A 22,215-nucleotide genomic window follows, 5' to 3' on the forward strand; every position below is an offset into this window, starting at 1 on the left:
TGATAGTGTTGTGACAGTGTCTATTAAAGTGTGTTGCCAACTTCTAGCCACCAGTGATAAGCGTCAGTCTTCCCTGGTTTCCCTCCCAGGGAGGATATTGATTTGAATTCTTTTGGGTGGTTCTGTGTTTAGACAGATAGATTTCAGAAACTCAAATGTCTTTGCTCAAGATAATTTTTAGGCCACAATGGTGTATTATAGACCTCCTCCTGGTATTTCCCTTCCTTAATTCACTGCATAAAGATAGCCTTTGTCTTTCCCTTAAGACCCTAAGCAAATGAAAGCTCATGCCATACTTGCTTTATTCAGTAAGTATTCCCAGCACCTTCACATCAGTTAACTGTAACATGAGATGGATATCTCCTGGTGAACATCCAAACCTGTGTGGCCCAATTACTTGATTATTCAAGAACAGCTTGCACACTCAGTGGCCTGGTTAATAAACGGTATATAGCTTCAAATGAACATATGAATCTTCAAAGTAGTTCATTTACATTGCCTATGAGCTCTGCACTGAATTTGGGTAGACACACTCATCTTATGCTATTGGATGAACAAAGTAAATAGTAACAATACTTTCAAGGAGGTAGGGGTATTTTCAATTATATATCTGAAAGATCGTCAGGCTGTTCTCAAGACTTAAGAAATCATTTGATACTTTTAGAAAATGGTGCATTTATCCACGGGTTCTTTTTTTGTTTGTTTGTTTGTTGAGGCAGAGAGTCTCGCTCTGTCGCCCAGGCTGGAGCACACAGTGGCGCAATCTCGGCTCACTACAACCTCCGCCTCCTGAGTTCAAGCGACTCTCCTGCCTCAGCCTCTCAAGTAGCTGAGACTACAGGCGCCCGCCACCACACCCAGCTAATTTTTGTATTTTTAGTAGAGACGGGGTTTCACCATGATGGCCAGGCTGGTCTCCAACTCCTGAACTTATGAGCCGCCCGCCTCGGCCTCCCAAAGTGCTGGGATTACGGCGTGAGCCACACCGCCCATCCGGCTTCTTTTGTTTCAGTCAATGTTTCCTATCCTAGGACCTAAGTGGAAGAAAACTGCGGATTTTATCAGGAGAAATAACAAAGTAAAGCCAAAAGCCATTGGTTCACTTGTCGGGCCTACGGAAAGAAAATCTACGAACCTTTGGTTGGCTGCTGCTCCAGAGGTACAAAGGTAAACAACTCCAGGACTCTGACAGAACCTAATCCCTGCCACCCTTCAGACCACCGGAGTCGTCCCCCCCGTGACGTCACCAGAAACCGCTGCTTGTGACGCTAAATGGCCCGCCCTCTTGCGCTACGCTAAGGAAGCAAAACGGAAGTGGACGTACAGTGGTTTCCGGGCACGGACGCCATTTCCAGCTGTAGCCAGGACAATGAGCTATGACTACCATCAGAACTGGGGCCGTGATGGGGGACCCCGCAGCTCCGGTGGGGGCTGTGGAGGGGGTCCTGCAGGGGGTCACCGAGGGAGCCGAGGCTCCGGAGGAGCTGGCGGCGGCGGCGGAGGTGGGGGTGGTCGAGGCGGCAGGGATAGGCATCCCGGGCACCTGAAAGGCCGCGAAATCGGCTTGTGGTACGCAAGAAAACAGGGACAGAAGAACAAGGAAGCGGAGAGGCAAGAGGTAATCTCGGATTCGATAGTCGAAGGGATGAGGCAGGACAAGTTTTTTTCCCTCTCCCGCTGCCCCTTTTTTTCCTGGTTTTGTTTCTTAAGTGATGCACGTGCTTTCTGAAATGTAAGTGAGGCGCAAATATATTATGCTCCCTGTAGCAGGTGTACTGATTAATGTTAACCATGCGCATCTGACCGAAAACAGGCAGGATTTATGCAGGCTGAATATACACTTCGGTTAAAGGACTTGAGAACTGTGACAAAGCAAGTGTTAAATTCGTGTTCCAGCCGAAATTAACTATTAGGAGTGTCGTTGTCGTCTCTCTCGGCCTTACTTTCCCTTAGAAGAATAATTGTCTCTTTAAGGTCTTTGCCTGGTAAAGAAGCAAATAATGACCTTTCTACATTTTAGAGATAGGTTTGCGCGGAACAGCCGCAGGCAAACTATTTTGGATGTGGATCTTTCAGAAAATTAGCTTTTATTATTAGTGTTAAAATTATCCACAAACCTAGGTTTTTGTTTTTTATGTTGGGATGGGGAAGTTTCTATTGATTATCAGGTTCTCTTTGAAAAGGAAAGTGAAAAGAATCTCCAGAGATGATTTGGCTTACTCTCTTCAGGTGACTGTCAAGTTGATTTAAAGATCCGTAGTAAAGGAAACAAAGTTTTCCGAGTGGCCCCTTCTAATAAAAGTAGAATAAAGTTCTAAAGATTTGTAGTAAAGGAAAACAAAGTTTTCCGAGTGGCCCATTCTAATAAAAAATTTTATCATTAAGCGGGAGCTTTCTTAGTATAGGCCTTTGGTGACTTCCTTTTTAAAAGCACCTTATAAAATGTATTCTAGAGTGTAATTCGATCATCATTTAGGCTGCCTTTTTTTTTTTTTTTTGGAGACAAAATCTCACTCTGTCGCCCAGGCTGGAGTGCAGTGGCGCCACTTCGGCTCACTGCAACCTCCCTTTCCCAGGTTCAAGCGATTCTCTTGCCTCAGCCTCCCGAGTAGCTAAGATTACAGGTGTTCCCCACCACCCCCTGACTAATTTTTGTATTTTTAGTAGTGACCGGGTTTCACTATGTTGGCCAGGCTGGTTTTTAACTCCTGACTTCAGATGATCCACCCGCCATGGCCTTCCATAGTTCTGAGATAACCGACGTGAGCCACCGCGCTGGGCCTAGGCTACTATTTTTAAACCATCCCATTTTTATTTCTTTTAACCATGTCATCTTCATTCAGGTGTTTGAGGGTCCTTATCCATTTATCTTCATGACTTAAACTTTTCTTTAATAAATAAATTCATTTCTTTTACGGCCCCAAATTTTTCATTGAGCAAACTGGCTTTTGAAAATCAGAATAGGCATGTCTAAGTAACTTTATCAACTTTTGTTTATTTATGCTCTGTTTCAAACAAGGTTTTATGCATGTTACTCTGGGAACTTGAAGACGTGATATTCAAGGAGCTTACAGTCTAACTGGGAAAATAATACCTAAACAGATGAAAAGTTAAATAACAGGAAAACTTTTTCGTTATTGTTTCCACATGAAGGGTATAGCCAGTTGTATAGTGGATGTTATGAATGGAACTTTTGATTTCTACTTGCGTTCCCATCCTCCTTTTAGTGGTGACATGGCCATTTATTGACTTGCCAGACCAAGTGGGATTTATCTTTGCTTCTTCCCCTTCATTTCAGCAAAGCTCTGCCTTCTTAATATATCCCAAATCTAACCACTTATCTCCAGAATAATTAACACAGATCAAGCCACTGTTTATTTTCTGTTCTTGCCTTCTTACTGGTCTTCTAGCTTCCATTCCTGCTTTACATTGTCTTTGCTTTACAGAGCTACCTATGGTGATCTTTTTTTTTTGAGATGGAGTTTCGCTCTTGTTACCCAGGCTGGAGTGCAATGGCGTGATCTCCGCTCACTGCAACCTCCGCCTCTTGGGTTCAGGCAATTCTCCTGCCTCAGCCTCCTGAGTAGCTGGGATTACAGGCACGTGCCACCGTGCCCAGCTAATTTTTTGTATTTTTAGTAGAGACAGGGTTTCACCATGTTGACCAGGATGGTCTCGATCTCTTGACCTCGTGATCCACTCGCCTCGGCCTCCCAAAGTGCTGGGATTACAGGTGTGAGCCACCACGGTGATCTTTTCTAAGGAAAAATTAGATCATTTCATTCCCTAAGTCACAACTTGAGATTGGAAGTCATGTCACTTCTGTCTCATTCTAATACATTTCAGTTGCATCTTGATGTGTTTTCTGGAAATCTTGGTAGTAATGGCTTCAACATAACAAGTTTACCACTATGCACATTTCTCTGAGCCTATGTCCCCAGGCTGGTGTAATTACAGCTTTTGTAAACATACTTTATTTTTACTTTTTATTACAGTGTCATACCATTCTCTCATCTAAAACGTACCTTTCCATCTTGTTTAAATATGAATATTTTTCAATGGGCTCATCCCAACTCTTCCTTTGACCACCCTTAGCCTAATGTAACTGCTTCCCAGTCAGAATTTCGGTAGCTTTTACTTTTCAAGTCATGTCCTGTATTTTCAAAATGAATGCTTTTTTTTAAGGTGGAGTCTCACTGTCGCCCAGGCTGGAGTGCAGTGGCATGATCTCAGCTCACTGCAGCCTCTGCTTCCCGAGTATCTGGGATTACAGGTGCATGCCACCACACCTGGCTAATTTTTGTATTTTTAGTAGAGACAATGTTTTGCTATGTTGGCCAGGCTGGTCTTGAGCTCCTGACCTCAGGTGATCCACAAGCCTCAGCCTCACAAAGTGCTGGGATTATAGGCATGAGCCATGGCACCTGGCCAAAAATGAATGCATTGTAATGATGCAATCTTGAATAAATGCTCTTTCAACAAATATTTATTGAGGACTTTATTTTTGTAACAGTATCTTAAGCACTGTATTAATAAATAAAATAGATATAGGTTCTACAGAGATTGTGTTGTGTTAGGAGCAAGACAATATCATTGTCTTCTATTAGAGACATGGGCTAGAGAATATGGGCTATCACCTAACTCAGATCAAGGCATTTAGAAGATTTTTCAGGGCAGTAACCCTTAAGCTGAAACTTGAAAGATAGCAAAGTGAATGAACATATGTGTGTTTGAAGTTTTGGATTTTGGCAAAAGATTCCAGGCAGAGGCAGTAGCATGTGCCACAACGTAGAGATCAAGGAAGCATATGTTCATTTCAAGAAACTGAAAAAGGTAAGAACATGGATGTAGAGTGTGGTGAGATGAAGTTAGGCAGTCAATTTCAAACTTGTTGGCCTCTTTGCACAAAAAGAAATGAATATATTTGAATGTACAACCCAGTACACACACATGTATAACTAGACGAAAACTTTCGTAAAATAGTATTTAATTTCCTGCACATTGCTTTGAGGTTTTTTGTTTGTTTTCTAACTTATCTGCTCTCTTTTTATTAATCCTGGTCATGATCCTTTAATATAATTTCAGAAACAGCAATCTGAAAATCTCTGAGCTAGAAAAATAAGCAGGGCCTTGAGATATATTGACTTGTCTAAATACTGTAGCAAGCCATTAAAACATTTTAAAAGAAAAATGAAATGACTGGATTTTAAATGTTTAAATTCACTCTGGTAGCAGTAAAAGGAATGGATTGAGGAGAGGCAATCCTGGTTCAGGGAGACCAGTTAAGTAGCCCTTGCAGTAACTAAGGTGAGAAATGACAGGAATTAGCAGGTTGGCAGTGGAAATGGAAGTGGATAAAGTGATTTAGGAGGTAGACTCAAAATGATTTTGTGATTTATTTTATCTGAAAGGACGAGTACAGTGTTCGTGATGACTCTTTTATGCCTATATGTAAGGATCAGACTTGTTGGAGGAAAATGATAGGCTCAGCCATGGACACTGAATTTGATACTGTTATAGGGCATACAAATGAGGATTTGCAGGTGGGAGAGGGCTGTGTCAATCTGATGCCTAGAAATCTAGACTGGAAATAAGTTTGACAGTTAATGGGCTCATGGATAGTAGTTGGAGTGTGGGAGTGAACCGTGAGAAACGGAGTGGGCCCAGCCTGAATTCTGTAGACCATTGCGTCTCAGACTTTAATGTACGTATGAATCACCTGGCATCTTGTTAAAATGTAGGACACTGGTGGGACCAGAGATTCAGCTTTTCTTACAGGATCCCACATGATGCCAGTGTTGCTGGTCTGTAGATTACTCAGGCTGTCAATATAGAAAATGAAATTTTAAGGGACAGGCTGAGGAAAAGAAGGTTGCAAAAGAATCTAGGAAAGATCAGCTAGAGAAGAGAAAAATAAGGTGCGTGTTGTTTTAAAATCTAAGAGTAGAGTTTGAAGGAGAGAAGAGTATCTCAAAAGGAAGTAATTGATAATGGCAAGCATGCACAAATGGCTGAAGAGCTGAGAATGTCTATTGGATTTATCACCAAAGTCATGGATGATCTTAATGGAAGCCCTTTTTGTGGCATTGTGGAAGTAAAAGCCAGATTGCAGTAGGTTGGCAAGTGAAATAGAAATTAAGAAATGAAATATTTTCAAGCAGTTTTGCTGTGAAGAGGAGGAAGAAAAATAGGTCAGTAGTTGTTGGGGGTAGGAGAATTCAGGAGAGGGTTTTTTGTTGTTGTTTCTAAGGTGAAGAAATTTGACCATGTTCGTGTCCTGATGGGAAGCATCCAGTGAAAAGGAAATCAGAGTGGGCCAAATGATGCTGCAATAATAACCAGCCCCCAAATCTTAATGGTTTTTAGCAAGCAAGGCTTGATTTTCTGCCACATTACTAAAAGAAGCAAACCAGAAAATATCGGTCAGCTGTCTAATGTCTACTGGAAAGGTTAGAAATTTAGGAAAGCAACATAAATCTCAGTGAAGGAGATGGCCCTGAGGACATGAAAGGAATTGGATGGACTGCAGAGCTCAGGTTGAGGAAAGAAAAAAGGATAAATTCTGATACAGGTGTGTTTAGGTTTGGTGATAACCAACTGAGGACCTTTTCTTCTTAGGGCTTTTGTTTTGTGAAATACTGTGTGTGAAATGCTGAGGGCAAACAGAAAGGTGGTATTGGCCTGTTAGAAAGAATGAGGAGACAGTTTGAAGTAGCTACAGATAGTTAGAAAGCTGGTAAGATAAATTTGGTGGACATCATTTAGGGTCTCTTGCCAGGAACTGAAAACTAGAAGCAGGATATTTGAGAATGTCCAAGAAAGCAGGAAATAATTAAAATTCTATGATAAAAGAAAATAGTCATGAAACAAAATGTGTTTCTGAGATTCTCCGGGCAAAGAGAAATAAAGTAAAATGTGGTGGAACTAGAAGAAGGTTGTTGAGTGGCAGGGAGGCAGCCTACAAAAAGGTAAGATTCCAGTTTGGAATTAAGATAAGTTCTCTGCTACCTGCAATGCCAAAAAACTCATTGTGGGGAAAACATCATTAAAAATACAAATGTTTTTATTTAGAGTGTAAATTGTGTTTCCAATATGTATTCATTGTAAAAGATAGAATCAGCCATTCATTTCTTCGGTTGACAGACTTTTCTGGGCGTGTACTATATGCCAGAATTCTATCTGGCAGAGGCACTGCAACAAGTGTAGGATATGGGGAGTGAATTAACTATTTTTAAATTAATAGTAATAAAAATAACTACACAACTGACTTTTTTCATTTAATACTTTGGTCATCTTTCCTGTTTGTACACTTGCAGGAAGATCTACCCACTCTTAATGTGTGTACTGCAATTCAACTAAATCCTTGTTGATTAGCAGATGCTTACTTGCATTGTGTAAGGAACCTTGAAAAACTACCAATTGATGTTGACTTTTTAATGAAAACTGATTTTGTTGTGATAGTTTGGACTGAAGTATTGTGTAGATCTGTTTATTTTCTCTAGAATGTTACATTATCCGGTAATTCACCTTTCCCAGGGGCGTGAAATGTCATACAATTAGAATAATCTTTTGTGTTGTTATGGGCAGGAGGTGGGCAATGTATTGTGAAATGTCAATCTAGGAAATTGTTTACTAAACAAAATACAGAGTAGTCAGTTAACATGGAAAACTGAAAACTGTAAGAATAGTAGATAAAGGTTATATTCTAAACAGATAAAGAAACCTTAAGAGGACTTAGTAGAGATCTTTTATATCCTGACAACTGTAATTAGCCACTCACTTTCACTTCAGCAAAGGAGGTAATGTGTAGTTCATTTGCTTTGCTTCCTCAGGTTTATTGTTTTATCTCTAATGATTTCTTATTTTTATCAGATTGGGTTATCCTCCTACCCATGTAAACTTATTTGAGCTTTCACAAAGCATGTAATACTGATTAGAATTAGAATGTCTCATAAAATCCTTTCTCTTGTCTTTTTTTTTTTTTGAGACGGAGTTTCGCTCTTGTTACCCAGGCTGGAGTGCAATGGTGCGATCTCGGCTCACTGCAACCTCCGCCCCCTGGGTTCAGGCAATTCTCCTGCCTCAGCCTCCTGAGTAGCTGGGATTACAGGCACACGCCACCATACCCAGCTAATTTTTTGTAGTTTTTAGTAGAGACGGGGTTTCACCATGTTGACCAGGATGGTCTCGATCTGCCGACCTCGTGATCCACCCGCCTCGGCCTCCCAAAGTGCTGGGACTACAGGCTTGAGCCACCGCACCCGTCCTCTCTTGTCTTAAACATGCTTATGTCTTGTTCCCCTGGAACGCATGCTCCGCCACCCACCGTGCGTTTTAAAACTTGATGTTAAACTTTGTTATGACCAGCTGTTTTCATGTTTAATTGTGATAAAATACATTATAGAGAAGATAGTTACACTATGCAGAGTAAGGAAAGTATTTTGTGAACTTATTTATATATATGCATACTGGGTCATTAGTTTTACTGTGGATTGCCATGATAAAAATAAACAATTGAAATCTACTGCTCTAGATTTTAGAGTATTTTACACACTGCTATCTGCTTTCATCAGTCTCCTTACCCTAGCTCCTGCTTTCCCCTATTCTCCCTCCCCCCAAAAAACAAAACCTCAAAAACCAAAAATACCTTAAAGATCATTTCCAACTGCCTAGTTGTTGAATGCAGTAGTAAGTTTTTCAGTTCTCTGCCTTCGTTATTTTAATTTTATACTTCTGATTCCTTTTTTAACACCCTTTTTCACTTGTTGGGGTGGTTTGTCACTGTGTGTTCCTAGTCTTTTGCTTGTTCTCTTGATTGTTCTTCTGACTTATTTTCCTTCCTTGGCCCCATGAATGCCAGACTTGGTCAACCTTGTGTCCTCATCTTTGGAGATGGTATTATTTGTAAATTGAGGTAACTCCTGTGTCTCTGTGATTTCAACCTTTCAGAACACTGCAAAATTTCTATCATAACTCTGAAAACAAACCCTCTCCAGAGATCCAGTTCCATATATTCATCTGCCTAATCATTATTACAAGTTGGGAAATTTCATCATTGTTCTTAATTGCATAAAATCCAAACTTAGCGTCCTATTTTGACCTCCATTCCCACCACATGTACACAAAAATATACAGTATCACAGAGCAGCCTCCTCCTAATGATTCACCTTAACACACTCTAATTTTCATCACTCCTCATGTACTTCCTATTGACTTTGAATTTATGTGCACATTAGAATGTAAGGTTTATAGGCCAGTAGATTTTGAAGAATCCTGTTTTCACCTTACTGTATCTAAATACAAAAGTCTCCAAAGAAGAATTGGGTTTTGGCGCTTTTTTTTTTTTTTTTTGAGATGGAATCTCACTCTGTCACCCAGGCTGGAGTACAGTGGCGTGATCTTGGCTCACTGCAGCCTCTGCCTCCTGGGTTCAGGCTATTCTTCTGCCTCAGCCTCCCAGGTAGCTGGCACATGCCAAAACGCCCGGGGTTTTCACCATCTTGGCCAGGCTGGTCTCGAACTCCTCATCTCATAATCCGCCCGCCTTGGCCTCCCAAAGTGCTGGGATTACAGGTGTGAGCCACAGCGACCGGCCCCCCCCACCCTTTTTTTTTTTTTTTTTACCTTCGACATTTCTTAGATGTGCATTTAAAGTTTCTGAAAACTTTCATGATTCAGCAAGGACCTTTATCTTTATCCAGTCTGTTGTGTTTTATTCTCATCCTTTGAAGCAACTGCTGCATTTGCAACATTGGATCATCCTATGAACACTGATCAATTTTACTTAACTCCTGAGCTCAGCCTTACTTACCAATTTATTCTTCTATTTAGTGTAAGAACTTTCAAATGTTTATTGCAACCAAAATATTTCCAGTTTTCAACTTTTTTCTTAAACCATTTGAGTTTTAATAACTTTGAAATTTTAAGATAGGCAGAAATTCATAATAATTAGTGTGTGAGAGTTGGGGTAAGGGAACTAAAGTTGTAGGAATAGTCATAAATAAGCTTTCTTTGAGAATCTTACCAGGTCTAATTTTATAGATGCTTGTGAGAAAAGGTGTAAAAAGATACGTACCAAAATTTTAACATTAATTAATAGGTCTGGGAACGGGGATTGGGCTAGAAGACAAGTGTGGTTAACTTTCTTTTATATTTATTTGTTGAACATATATTACTTAGCCTTTATTTTCTTTAGTATCAAATAATTTTTGCCTATGCTTTCTTATATTGATAAAGATGCATTTTTCTTTGCACAATCTAGAGAGCTGTAGTGCACATGGATGAACGACGAGAAGAACAAATTGTGCAGCTACTGAATTCCGTTCAAGCAAAGAATGATAAAGAGCCGGAAGCACAGATATCCTGGTTTGCTCCTGAGGATCATGGGTATGACAGAAAGTATTCTTTTAAATAATAGACAAAGAGTAACACTTTAATAGTAAAAATAACATCTTTATTTTCTTCAATAAGTGAAGTTTAACCTTGACATAACTTTTTTCCCTTATGTAGATCAAACAGATTTAGAAAATGACTTTTAAAAATTTATATGGCATATTTCCACAGGAAAGCTAAATGATTTGAGTAATAGTGAATCTGGATATGAGATATATTGTTATTTATTGTTCTTCCTACCTATCCTCTTTGTATTTATGAAATTATTCTGTGTGGGAGATCTCTAAGAACTGTAATTGCTACTGTTTTAGAAAGGTTATAAGAACTGTATCGCTGGGCGCGGTGGCTCACGCCTGTAATCCCAGCACTTGGGAGGCCGAGGCAGGTGGATCACGAGGTCAAGATCGAGACCATCCTGGTCAACATGGTGAAACCCCGTCTCTACTAAAAATACAAAAAATTAACTGGGCATGGTGGCGCGTGCCTGTAATCCCAGCTACTCAGGAGGCTGAGGCAGGAGAATTGCCTGATCCCAGGAGGCGGAGGTTACAGTGAGCCGAGATCACGCCATTGCACTCCAGCCTGGGTAACAAGAGCGAAACTGCGTCTCAAAAAAAAAAAAAAAAAAGAACTGTATCACTTAGAGGAAAAATTAGTAGACTGTTTCAAGGACTGTATAATATAGCTTCCTATTTATAGCTCAGAAAGGATGGCAAGGAAAAAGATGTTGCAACATTAAACGAGTTTAAGAAAACCAGAAAAAGAAAAACACTGTAAGTAACCACAATAAAGGAATGACTATTGTATGTATTTTTATTTTTAACTACCACAGGAATAACTTAATCTGGCAATATCTGTTTTTTAAAGGGAAGAAAATTTTGAATTTGTTATAAGAATCTAAGTATATTTTCATAATTGCTGTACTAAGAGAAAAGGAAAGCTTTGGATTTGAATGACTTTGAAATATTTAAACACCTTTTTGTTTTGTTTTGTTCCAGGGTTTGAGTGGCTCTTTTCTGACCCTTCTTCCATTCTTATTTTCTTAAAACAGATATGGTACTGAAGTTTCTACTAAGAACACACCACGCTCAGAGAAGAAACTTGACAACCAGGAAATGAAGTTGATAAACCAAGAAAAAAAAGTGTTTAGAATCAGGAACAAATCCTATATTGATCGAGATTCTGAGTATCTCTTGCAAGAAAATGAACCAGATGGAACTTTAGACCAACAATTATTGGAAGATTTACAAAAGAAAAAAAATGACCTTCGGTATATTGAAATGCAGGTAGTGGAAAGATGTCAAAATTATTTTGTCATTTTTTTCTTACACATAATTAAAATGTATGTACGGTTAGAGGTAACTGCTTGGCATAGATTAGTGAGATCCTCAACAAGACATCCTCTGTGGGAATTACTTTCTTTCGAATGGTAGGGAAAAATGGTGGGCATGGAAGCTACACATAACCTACAGTATTCTATCTCATCCACAGAAGCTTATGTAAAGGAGAAGAAATAGTTGAGAAATGCTAGTGCAAATGGAAAAAAAACTACTCTTCAACTCTACCTGTGCAATAAAGGCAGTTAAAATTGTAGAACTTGTTCCAGATTACTTAATACATCTCCTTCCTTTTATAGATGATAAAATTAAATATTTCAAAAGTTATGTGATGTACTGTGTTCACTAACATTTCAAATACAGGACTATCACAAGACCCAAGATTCTCCTGAATTCTAATATTTTCTTTCTACACTAGGCAAGATATTTTAAGGTCCCTTTCAGTTAAAACATAAAATTGTATGCTTTGTGGGTGTTCTAGAGATGTCATAAAGTGGTCACCTGTATGTATATATATATTTTTATGAGAAATTACTGAGGAAACTCTGAGGGCCATACCATTAATACGCAAATACATACTGCTGTTTTTGATAAAGGAAGGATATAGCACCTCCTATAGGAAATAAAGGATCCATTGACTCACTGATGAAAGTTATATTTTTAGTAGAGATAGGGTTTCGCCATGTTGGCCAGGCTGATCTCTAGCTCCTGACCTCGTGATCCACCTGCGTCGACCTCCCAAAGTGCTGGGACTACAGGTGAGAGATACTGCACCTGGCCTAGTGCTTTGCTGCCACTTACTTTAAAGCATTGTCTCCATTTTGGTGGATGTTTTAGAGTTCTGGTTTTGAATGTTTCATACATAAGAGGAATTGGTGAATTCTTTATAATTTTTTTACACAAGCCATCAGATAATAAAAATAGTTTTGGATTTGGATTCTAGCAAATTTACCCTTTGATGTTTCCTACTTGCCATGATTATAATTTGATTACATATGTTTTGTGAAAATTTAAAACATTTTTTTTAAATTTCAGCATTTCAGAGAAAAGCTGCCTTCATATGGAATGCAAAAGGTAAAGTGCTTTTTTCCACTATTTAATTTGATTTGCAAATTAAATACATTTTTTTTTTAAAAAAAAGGTCTATATCAAGAAAAAATTAAATTAATGAACTTTCTTCTACAAGATAGTATTGGAAGTTAATTTTATTCTTTTGCATTAAGTACAAAAAGAAAAAAAAGAAGGATCATAAACAATTTTCCTGATGTTTTCTCCTATTTTTGTCCATAATTGAAATCTTTGAAATTCGAAAAGAAATTTCCTCTTATAAGTTACTTTGGATAAATACCTTACACTTATGTTAAGACCAAACACTTCAGTTAAAATTGATGTACTACTAAAAATACAGTAATTTATTACACTATAACCTGGCATTTTAAAGACATCCAGTAAATAAATATCTGTTGAATGGATGAATCACATTTCACTTCTCAATATCTACCAGCTATAATTTCAGTGTTCAAACTTACAACTTTTTCTGAGATATATATATATAGATAGATAGATATAGATAGATAGATACATATATATATAGATATAGATAGATATATGTATAATGTGTTCTAATAAGGGGGGAACTTTTTTTTTTGAGAGGGAGTCTCACTCTGTCGCCAAGCTGTAGTACAGTGGCACGATCTCAGCTCACTGCAAGCTCCAACTCCTGGGTTCAAGCAATTCTCCTGCCTCAGCTTCCCGAGTAGCGGGGTTATAGGTGCACGCTACCACGCCTAGCTAATTTTCATATTTTTAGTAGAGACCGGGTTTCACCATGTTGGCCAGGATGGTCTCATCTCCTGACCTCGTGATCTGCCTGCCTCTGCCTCTCAAAGTGCTGGGATTACAGGTGTGAGCCACCATGCCCGGCCTAAGTGGGGAATTTTTAAAAGGTAGGTTTTTGAGTTAAATTGTTTTATACATGAAAATAACACATATCATCCCTTTGAAGCAGTAAGATGACTTTGTTTATACAGCACATGTTATTATTAGAAATACTAATATATGCATTTTTAAGAAAGTAGGTCTTCTCCAAATAAGAGGTTTTCTAGATAGTTTTGGTTTAGATATTTAATAACTGAAAGGAACTAATCTTAAACTACAATATTCTCTTCCTTATTCCTAAAATGGCATTCAAAACTTGTTCTGCAGACAAAGCCATATTTGTGAATTATGATATAAATTCATAATGTCCTCAGTAGTTGTTTAAGCGAGGATTTTGCTTCTGTACTTAGTAGCCCCACGTCAGCATTATTTTAATTAGTTCTGCATGGAACTTATAACTTGTCTCTACTTGTTTATGTCAGTATGTTTTTCTTTAATAGTGCTTTAGCTTTGTTCTTTATAATTTGGTGCACTTATCTTTTGTAGGGCGGTAGATCCAGATACCCAAACTGCCAGTATTGCATATGGCAACTTTTAAAAAGCATTAATATATTTGCTAAAAATAATTATCTTCAGTTTGGTCAATTTTTGATATCTTTTTTCAGACCTAGTCAACATGTGATTGTCTTTATTTATTTTCCCTTTTGAAATAGGAATTGGTAAATTTAATTGATAACCATCAAGTAACAGTAATAAGTGGTGAAACTGGTTGTGGCAAAACCACTCAAGTTACTCAGTTCATTTTGGATAACTACATTGAAAGAGGAAAAGGATCTGCTTGCAGGATAGTTTGTACTCAGCCAAGAAGAATTAGTGCCATTTCAGTAAGTTTTCTCTTAACTTATTAAAAATGTCTTTTTTAAAGTAATCTTGCTAGAACCTACTGATTCTGAAGGTATGGAGTGATTCTTAATTAGGCTTAGGATTTGTGACTATGAAAGCAAATACTTGCTTTTCATGTTTAATAATAAAGGCCAAAAAATTGAGTAATCTCTGTCTTAACAGATAATAGATGTTTATGAATTCAAGATAAACTTTATATCCAGGCAAATTTCAGTATGTATTCGAAAGAATGAAATAGATAAAATGTTTATAGAATTGATTACAAGCTCAAATAATCTCCATCATTTGATTCTTTAAATTTTACTACTTGGTTGTTTAATATGTTTTTTTTTTTAACTTCCCTTATTTTTTCAGTATGTAAGTACACTGAATGGTAGTGAAAGTGGGAAAACCTTGTTTTTTTTAAGCTGCATTTCTATAGTCAGTGATTTATTTATTTATTTATTTATTATTAGTCTTTGAGACAGGGTCTTACTTTGTCACTTAGGCTGGCGTGTAGTGGTGACAAACAAGGCTCAGTGCAGCCTCAATCTCTCAGGTTCAAGTGATCCTCCTGCCTCAGCCCCCCAATAGGTGGTACTATATGCATATGGCACCACACCTGGCTAATATTTGTGTTTTTTGTAGAGATGGGGTTTTGTCATGTTGCCCATGCTGGTCTCAAACTACTGGGCTCAAGCAGTCTACCCACTTCAGCCTACCAAAGTGCTGGGATTATGGCCACTGTGCCCAGCCATAGTCAGTCATTTTTGAATGCAGCTACTCAGTAAGAGGAAGTTTTTCATCAAAAAAATAGGTATTGTTTCTGATTTGTCAAGTCCAAAATTTTGGGAAGGCATATAAGTAACAGTTATAAGTAACTGTTATTTCAGGTTGAATATATGAAATCCAGAACACTCCAAAATCCAGAACTGTTTGAACGTCAACATGGAAATGCTTATTAGAGCATTTCACATTTTTATTTTCAGATTTGGGTTGCTTACCAAGGGTAAGTATAATGCAAATATTCCAAAATCTGAAACTGAAACACTAATGGTCCTGAGCCTTTGGCTAAGGGATGCTCAACCTGTACATTGATTTTGTTATCGCCGTTGTTTTTAGTTAGATGACCTAGTTAAATATGTGAATTACATATTTTTTAAAGGTGTTTGAGGTTTCTTGTCATATTTTTGCCTGCATGGTGAATTTATGCTATATAATTCTGTGTATAAATTATAAAGATTTATGGTTGTCTTTGGTTTAATGGCAGTGCTGTTTATCACATCTAAGTCATTTAATACAGAATCCATGGTTAAAAGTATTACCAATTATGAAAGTGTTTGGCAGTGAATACAGTATGTGTTTTAAGCTTTGCTTTCTAAGAAGTACTATAAAGAAAAAGCAGTAGTCTTCACCCCTTAAAAAAAAATTGTGTAAATTTATGGGATACAAGTTCAATTTTGTTACATCCATAAATTGTATAGTGGTTAAGTGAGGGCTTCTAGGATATCCATCACCCACATCATATACATTGTACCTGTTAAGTAATCTCTCATCATCTATCCCTTTCCTGCCTTCTCTTCTGAGTCTCCATTGTTTGTCATTCCACACAATATGTCCACATATGGCTGGTTTTTAGCATCCACTTATGAGAAATGTGACATTTGTCTTTCTGTATCTATTTTTACATGGTTTAACTCTTATGACTGAGTAGTATTTTGTTGTGGTACACACACACACACACACACACACACACACACACACACACACACATATATGTATATATACCACATTTTCCTTATCCAGTCATCCATTTATGGGTACTTAGATTGATTCCTTATCTTTACTATTGTGAATAGTACTGTGATAAACATGCAAGGCAGGTGTTTTTTTGATATACTGATTTCTTTTCCTTTGGGTAGAAACCCAGTAGTGGGAATGGTAGCTCCATTTTTAGTTCTTTGAGAAATCTTCATACGGTTTTCTATAGAGGTTATACTAATTTACATTCCCACCAGCAGAGGTTATACTAATTTACATTCCCACCAGCAGCATTTTTCTCCATGTCCTGGCCAAGATCTATTATTTTTGGACCCTTTAATAGTAGCCATTCTGACTAGGGTAAGATGATATCTCATTGTGGTTTTTTTTTTTTTGCATTTCTCTGATGATTAGTGATGATGCGCATTTTTCATATACCTGTTTGCCATTTGTATATTTTCTTTGGAAAAATGTCTGTTCTTGTCTTTTGCACACCTTTTAATGGGATGATTTGTCTTTTGTTGTTGATGTTTGAGTTTCTTGTATACACTAGATTCTTGTCCACTGCTGGATGAATAGTTTGCATGTATTTTCTTACATTCTGAAGATTATCTGTTTACTCTGTTGATTATTTCTTTTGCTGTATAGAAACTTCTTAGTTAATTCTTATTTGCCTATTTTTGTTTTTGTTGCCTGTGCTTTTGAGGTCTTAGTCATAAATTCTTTGCCTAGACCAATGTCCAAAAGAGTTTTTCCCTAGGTTTTCTTCTAGTATTTTTAGTTTCGGGTAGTCTTCACTCTTTTATGGGGGAAAATATTCCAGGAAATTGCATAAAATTACAGAATGGTGAGAAATAAACCACTTTTTGTCATAACACAATTATGTAGCTAGATGTAAATACTGTCACTAATATATAGCAGTTACCATATATGCTGACATAGGAAGAAATGGTAACTAGGTAATTTTTTGCTGCTTTTTTTCCCTGATCTGTTGGACTTTGGGTAGACAGATTAATGTGGTCTGTCCATGTATACTAGATATACTTATTGGGAAGTTTTACTTCTAAAATATTATTTCTTAGCAATTATGCCATTTTCTATTTCTAACCTCTTGTCACTGTTCTGTCACAAGCTAACTGTTGGTTACTTTTAGTTATACAAATCAGTATTAGATTTAACATTTAATTTTTCCAAAGCTTATTTTTGGCACTCAGAACTTTGAAAACATGACCAAGAACTTAAAATTGAACACTAGTCCCTACCACAAACAAAAACACAAGGGAAGAATATCAATATGTAATTCTTTTCAAATTACACACAAGTTCTACAAGTTTAAATCATGATTTATGACTCAGAGAAGACCAGAAAAGTATAAATCAATGAGAGGATGTATAGAAAGGCACTTTGAAAATAGTGATGCGAGAACTTGGCCTTAAAAGACTTTGTAAGAGGAAATGAAAAGTAAACATAAACAGCTCTTAAGGCACACCTGTTTTAGATACCTCACATTTTCATATGTTTTTTAAAACTCATCTGAAAATCTGAAGAAAAATTTTTCAGTAGTCCTAGATATTCATGGATATTTAGGATGTTCGTTCTAAAATTATATTCTCTTTATATTTTGTTTAAATTAAAGGTTGCAGAAAGAGTGGCTGCAGAAAGGGCAGAATCTTGTGGCAACGGTAATAGCACTGGATATCAAATTCGTCTCCAGAGGTAAGAAATGTTCTCTTCTTATATATAGGTAGATTTTAGTGAAACTCTGAAGCTGGAGATTCAGAAGAAAGATTCCCCGTTTTTATGATGGTTATTGCTATTACTAACATTTAACGTAATTGCAGCAGAGATGGCTTGCTGCCACAAATTTATCTTTTAACCCCAATCAGACTTAGATTGCTTTTTTAAAATGGTGCTTTTATATTTGGAATGATTAGAAAAATAAACATTTTTCTTGGACATATATTAGAAGACCATTATTCCCTCTGAAAAGATTGTGTTCTAAACCTTTCTTTACCACCTCCACATACTTCTGACTGACTGTATTTATTGATTTTGTTATCTTAACCCCCATCCAACTCCAGTATGCAGTATGTACTTCATCCTTTTTTGGAGCTTAGGACTCCATTGCCTTTTTATGTTTTAATTTACTTAATGTTTTTTAGAGATAGGTTCTCACTCTTGCTGTGGCCAGAGTGCAGTGGTGCAATCAACTTTCTGCAGTCTTAGACTCAAGCAGTCCTCTCACTTCAGCCTCTCATGTAGCTGGGACTGCAGGCACACACCATCGTGACTGGCTAATCTTTTTATTTTTTGAGACTGAATTTTGCTATGTTGCCGAGGCTGGTTTTGAGCTCTTGGGCTCAAGCAACCCTGCCATCTTGGCCTCAAAGTGTTGGGGTTACAGGTGTGAACCACCATGTCTAACCCATTTGCTTTGTCAAATGAGTGAACTTTCCAATTACGAGCCAAGTATTTAGGCCCCATAAGTAATTCAGTTGTTGTCTGAATGTTAATGGTCATGTCTTTTAAAAGAAATTAACATTGTATCAATGACAACAAGATAATGTATAATGAACTTGAATGAAGTATTTCCCATTACCCCACTGTGGTGGGTGTTCTTATAACTAAAAGTATGAAGAATTAGAATAACTAATTAAGTATGAAGATTTTCATTAAAACTGAAAGCGTTTTTAAAATTGAAGATTTAAACCTTTGTGGTTCTTAGTTAATTACTAGAAAAGAAAACCAAGAATTATTTATTCATGTCTTTCATTCACAGTCGGTTGCCAAGGAAACAGGGTTCTATCTTATACTGCACTACAGGAATTATCCTTCAGTGGCTCCAGTCAGACCCGTGAGTATGTTTCAATTAAGGAAATATAAATATTATCAAAAGATGCAATTGTTAAATTGGATTTTACTAGTTGTTAAAGAAAAATGGTTTTAAAATTTTGTACTTCACATTTCTGCCTTAGGCATTTGTCCAGTGTTAGTCATATCGTACTTGATGAAATCCATGAAAGAAATCTGCAGTCAGATGTTTTAATGACTGTTGTTAAAGATCTTCTCAATTTTCGATCTGACTTGAAAGTAATATTGATGAGTGCAACGTTGAATGCAGAGAAGTTTTCAGAATATTTTGGTGAGTAAAATGTATAGTTATTACATCAGAAAAAGTACTAGAAAACCACTTAATTTAAAAATTAATATGGTACTATGTAGAGAGTAGTCAAAATGAATGTTTAGCAATTAATTTTATTTTAATATTATTCCACCCTCCAGTTTCATGGGTTAGACAATTCGGTCTGTTTTTAAATGGTGGCATCATCTCTGATACTGAGGATATGTAGCTTCTTGTTGCTACCACCAAACAATTAAGATGGCATCGTTGAAGTCAAACCACAGATTTGCATAATTTTATAAACTTCTTTCTGTAATTTTTCTGTGGCTTTTATCTACTATCACAGATTAGGGTGGCAGTTTGCTGCTAATACTACTAGTGACCACTTAAGGAACACCTTCAATGTTCCAGATAGTATATTTGCCACTTTGTCTTCTTTAGTCTTTATGAGGTAGGTACTATTATTATTTACATTTTTACAGATGAGAAAGCAGTCCTAGAGCAATTAAGAGGCTTTTGCAAGCTGACTCTAGATTTGTCCAGCTGCAAATCACTTTCTTTTAAAATTAATCCACTGTCTTTCCTGTTTGTAATTGTGAAAGAAGGAGGGGGAAAGGGAGGGAATTACAACGTTATATAGTTATGTTTATACGTGTTCTTGTTGTCAGCTTTTTAAAAGTCCTTTTAAATACATTCCAGTTAATACTCAAAACCATGTAAGATTAGTTGGGGTAGGTGTTATTGTTATTATTTTTAAATGAAACTTCAAGAACTGGCATTGAATACCTTGCTCAAATGTATGCACGTTATGGGCTGAGCAGTGATACCTGCTCAGATATTTTGACCTCTGATGTGATGTTTGCTTTTGTTTTCAGTGTGTACTGCTTGTTCTGCTTTTTTATAGAGCATTTAAATAACAGTGCTGAAGTGATATTTTTATTAGTAATTTTGAAATAGTGAAAATGTATTTGTTTAGGTCTTGTTTTGATTACTTTTCTCTGCTAATTCTGGATACTGCAAGTAGTAATGCTTATCTAGAATTCCATAAAACTTTGATATTCTGGATATTCTCTTATGGTACCATCTTGTTAATGATGAACAGAAAATAGACTTCTAACTAATGGATTTTGAGTACAACTTAAAACTCTATTCTTTGATATTCTGTGTTATTTTGTAGAACTGAGATGTGTATACAGTTTGGTAGCAGTAAAATGGTATTGAGAGAAGACTAGACTGCTGCTTTTTATTAAAGTAGATTTGGAAAAATAGGGTAGAACTGTAAAAGCTACAGGACCTTTTTCTGGAATTAATAATAGTAAGTAATAGAGTCATTGTCCTATTTACAGTATATTGATTTCTTTAACATTTGAGTACAAATTTATGCTTATATTTTGTTTGCCATAATAGGTAACTGTCCAATGATACATATACCTGGTTTTACCTTTCCGGTTGTGGAATATCTTTTGGAAGATATAATTGAAAAAATAAGGTAAATAAACATTAGGAAATAAAAATGTCAAAAAATACTAATGTATCACTTTTCTCATATCAAACTTTAGTCTCAGAAATCCACCACTGACTACTTCCTTGTAAAATATTTTTCTATGAATTAGGTATTCACACACTTGGCTGCACATTAAAATTACCCAGAGCTTTTTAAAATCCAAATGTCTAACTTATACTCCTTACCTAAATTTTTTTTTTTTTTTTTTTAATTTTTTATTGGATTATAGGTTTTGGGGTACATGAGCAGAGCATGCAAGACAGTTGCGTAGGTACACACATGGCAGTGTGCTTTGCTTTTCTTCTCCCCTTCACCCGCATTTGGCATTTCTCCCCAGGCTATCCCTCCCCACCTCCCCCTCCCACTGGCCCTCCCCTTTTCCCCCCAATAGACCCCAGTGTTTAGTACTCCCCTTTCTGTGTCCATGTGTTCTCATTTTTCATCACCCACCTATGAGTGAGAATATGCGGTGTTTCATTTTCTGTTCTTGTGTCAGTTTGCTGAGGATGATGTTTTCCAGATTCATCCATGTCCCTACAAACGACACGAACTCATCATTTCTGATTGCTGCATAATATTCCATGGTGTATATGTGCCACATTTTTCCAATCCAGTCTATTATCAATGGGCATTTGGGTTGATTCCAGGTCTTTCCTATTGTAAACAGTGCTGCAATGAACATTCGTGTACATGTGTCCTTATAGTAGAACGATTTATAGTCTTTTGGATATATACCCAGTAATGGGATTGCTGGGTCAAATGGAATTTCTATTTCTAAGGCCTTGAGGAATCGCCACACTGTCTTCCACATTGGTTGAACTAATTTACACTCCCACCAACAGTGTAAAAGTGTTCCTTTTTCTCCACATCCTCTCCAGCATCTGTTGTCTCCAGATTTTTTAATGATCGCCATTCTAACTGGCGTGAGATGGTATCTCAATGTGGTTTTGATTTGCATCTCTCTGATGACCAGTGACGATGAGCATTTTTTCATATGATTGTTGGCCTCATATATGTCTTCTTTCGTAAAGTATCTGTTCATATCCTTTTCCCACTTTTGAATGGGCTTGTTTGTTTTTTTCCTGTAAATCTGCTTGAGTTGTTTGTAAATTCTGGATATCAGCCCTTTGTCAGATGGGTAGACTGCGAAAATTTTTTCCCATTCTGTTGGTTGCCGATCCACTCTAGTGACTGTTTCTTTTGCCGTGCAGAAGCTGTGGAGTTTCATTAGGTCCCATTTGTCTATTTTGGCTTTTGTTGCCAATGCTCTTGGTGTTTTGTTCATGAAGTCCTTGCCTACTCCTATGTCCTGGATAGTTTTGCCTAGATTTCCTTCTAGG

At 37.1% G+C, this 22,215-nt stretch overlaps 1 protein-coding gene and 1 long non-coding RNA gene across 7 annotated transcripts in view; one reads left to right on the top strand and one right to left on the bottom strand.

Moving 5' to 3' along the window:
• LOC108588780 (uncharacterized) overlaps window positions 1-1,239 on the bottom strand; it is a 428,081-nt gene extending 426,842 nt beyond the window's left edge. For all 6 annotated transcript variants that reach the window (XR_013528527.1, XR_013528526.1, XR_013528528.1 and 3 more), the window contains exon 1: window positions 1,136-1,239. This is a non-coding gene — a long non-coding RNA (uncharacterized LOC108588780). The remainder of the gene's footprint in view (window positions 1-1,135) is intronic.
• Window positions 1,240-1,324: 85 nt separating this feature from the next.
• Window positions 1,325-22,215, top strand: part of DHX36 (DEAH-box helicase 36) — a 55,053-nt gene continuing 34,162 nt past the window's right edge. Inside the window, exons 1-9 of the mRNA XM_035277810.3 lie at window positions 1,325-1,618; window positions 10,262-10,386; window positions 11,444-11,678; window positions 12,765-12,803; window positions 14,321-14,491; window positions 17,887-17,966; window positions 19,030-19,104; window positions 19,226-19,392; window positions 20,779-20,860. Coding sequence (XP_035133701.2) covers window positions 1,370-1,618; window positions 10,262-10,386; window positions 11,444-11,678; window positions 12,765-12,803; window positions 14,321-14,491; window positions 17,887-17,966; window positions 19,030-19,104; window positions 19,226-19,392; window positions 20,779-20,860 — 1,223 coding nt within the window. The 5' untranslated portion in view covers window positions 1,325-1,369. The remainder of the gene's footprint in view (window positions 1,619-10,261; window positions 10,387-11,443; window positions 11,679-12,764; window positions 12,804-14,320; window positions 14,492-17,886; window positions 17,967-19,029; window positions 19,105-19,225; window positions 19,393-20,778; window positions 20,861-22,215) is intronic.

The sequence above is a fragment of the Callithrix jacchus genome, chromosome 17 (genome assembly GCF_049354715.1).
Source record: "Callithrix jacchus isolate 240 chromosome 17, calJac240_pri, whole genome shotgun sequence".
NCBI lineage: Eukaryota > Metazoa > Chordata > Mammalia > Primates > Cebidae > Callithrix > Callithrix jacchus.